The sequence below is a fragment of the Brassica oleracea genome, chromosome C4 (assembly GCF_000695525.1).
Source record: "Brassica oleracea var. oleracea cultivar TO1000 chromosome C4, BOL, whole genome shotgun sequence".
Lineage (NCBI taxonomy): Eukaryota > Viridiplantae > Streptophyta > Magnoliopsida > Brassicales > Brassicaceae > Brassica > Brassica oleracea.
In genome coordinates this window covers 18,973,597-18,974,565 of record NC_027751.1, presented here as the reverse complement: position 1 = coordinate 18,974,565, position 969 = coordinate 18,973,597, and the positions used below count along the sequence as shown (strand labels likewise).

The following is a 969-nucleotide window of genomic DNA, read 5'->3' as shown; positions in this document are numbered from 1 at the left end:
GAGCTCAACTCAGGAAGAGCAAACAATCACAAGTCATGAGCTAATAAGATCTATTACACAGAAACCCATACTACCCGACATGAACTAAAGACCCTACAATGCACATCCTTTTCATCTTTTCGTCCTTTTCATCAGTGAGTAGCCCCAACAAGGCTTCTACCCCATATTCTTGTGGATTGGCCACATCTCCTATGGATACCTAGCGTGGACTACTACCCCACATACTTTCCTTAGACTCTCTATATGATCCCTTATTCGTACTTATTCTTACATCTTTCACTTATCATTCACAACACGTCTCAACACCTTATCATCATATTCTTGACCACCCTAACATGCCTACGTTCTTATCACTTCAACACGTACTATCGTCTAGACAAGATCAATCACATATCACATCACACATACACACAATATCTAGAACTGATTAACAAAGGACTAAGTCCCATTGGTTACTCAACATGAGGCAAGTTCACAGCCAAGTCCTCACCTTAGCTTTTTGCAGAAGTAGATCTGGATCTAGGTTTGGGGAACAGTCACTTCTCGAGATCTGATTTGAGAATCGGATTCACACAAGAGAGAGATGGGTTTAGAATCTGTCATTTTCCAATGACTTAGAGCTAGAGATCTTAGTTTTACCTTTAGGGTTCAGATCTCAGTTGCTTGCACGAAACTGAATCAAGGAGGCGGCGGCTAGGAGCTCGGTTGCGGCGGCTAGGGCTTCGCGGGCGGCTGGCGGCTGGCTTCGCCGGAGATGGAGCGGCGGCGGCTTGAGGCGGAGGCGGCGGCGGGGTTCTGCTCAGGCAGGGCTTCGCTTGCTGTCTCTCTTGTGGCTGAACCCTAGGGAAACTTCTCCTTTTATAAGCAATGGGAGGGGTTATGTCTAGGGTATCTTCTCCTTGGGCCTCCTTCTTCTCCTTGGGCCTCCTGCACTTGAGTTTCCTTCTGGGCCGGGCCCGGGATGTTACA

At 47.5% G+C, this 969-nt stretch overlaps 1 protein-coding gene and 1 long non-coding RNA gene across 2 annotated transcripts in view; both read right to left on the bottom strand.

Moving 5' to 3' along the window:
- The window catches only part of LOC106340702, a 1,025-nt gene extending 153 nt beyond the window's left edge, over window positions 1–872 (bottom strand). The window contains exons 1-2 of the long non-coding RNA XR_001269490.1: window positions 640–872; window positions 491–550 (exon numbers count right to left, since the gene is read on the bottom strand). This is a non-coding gene — a long non-coding RNA (uncharacterized LOC106340702). The remainder of the gene's footprint in view (window positions 1–490; window positions 551–639) is intronic.
- A 5-nt stretch (window positions 873–877) lies between these two features.
- LOC106338305 overlaps window positions 878–969 on the bottom strand; it is a 3,919-nt gene continuing 3,827 nt past the window's right edge. The window contains exon 3 of the mRNA XM_013777319.1: window positions 878–883. Within this exon, the coding sequence (XP_013632773.1) occupies window positions 878–883 (6 nt within the window). The remainder of the gene's footprint in view (window positions 884–969) is intronic.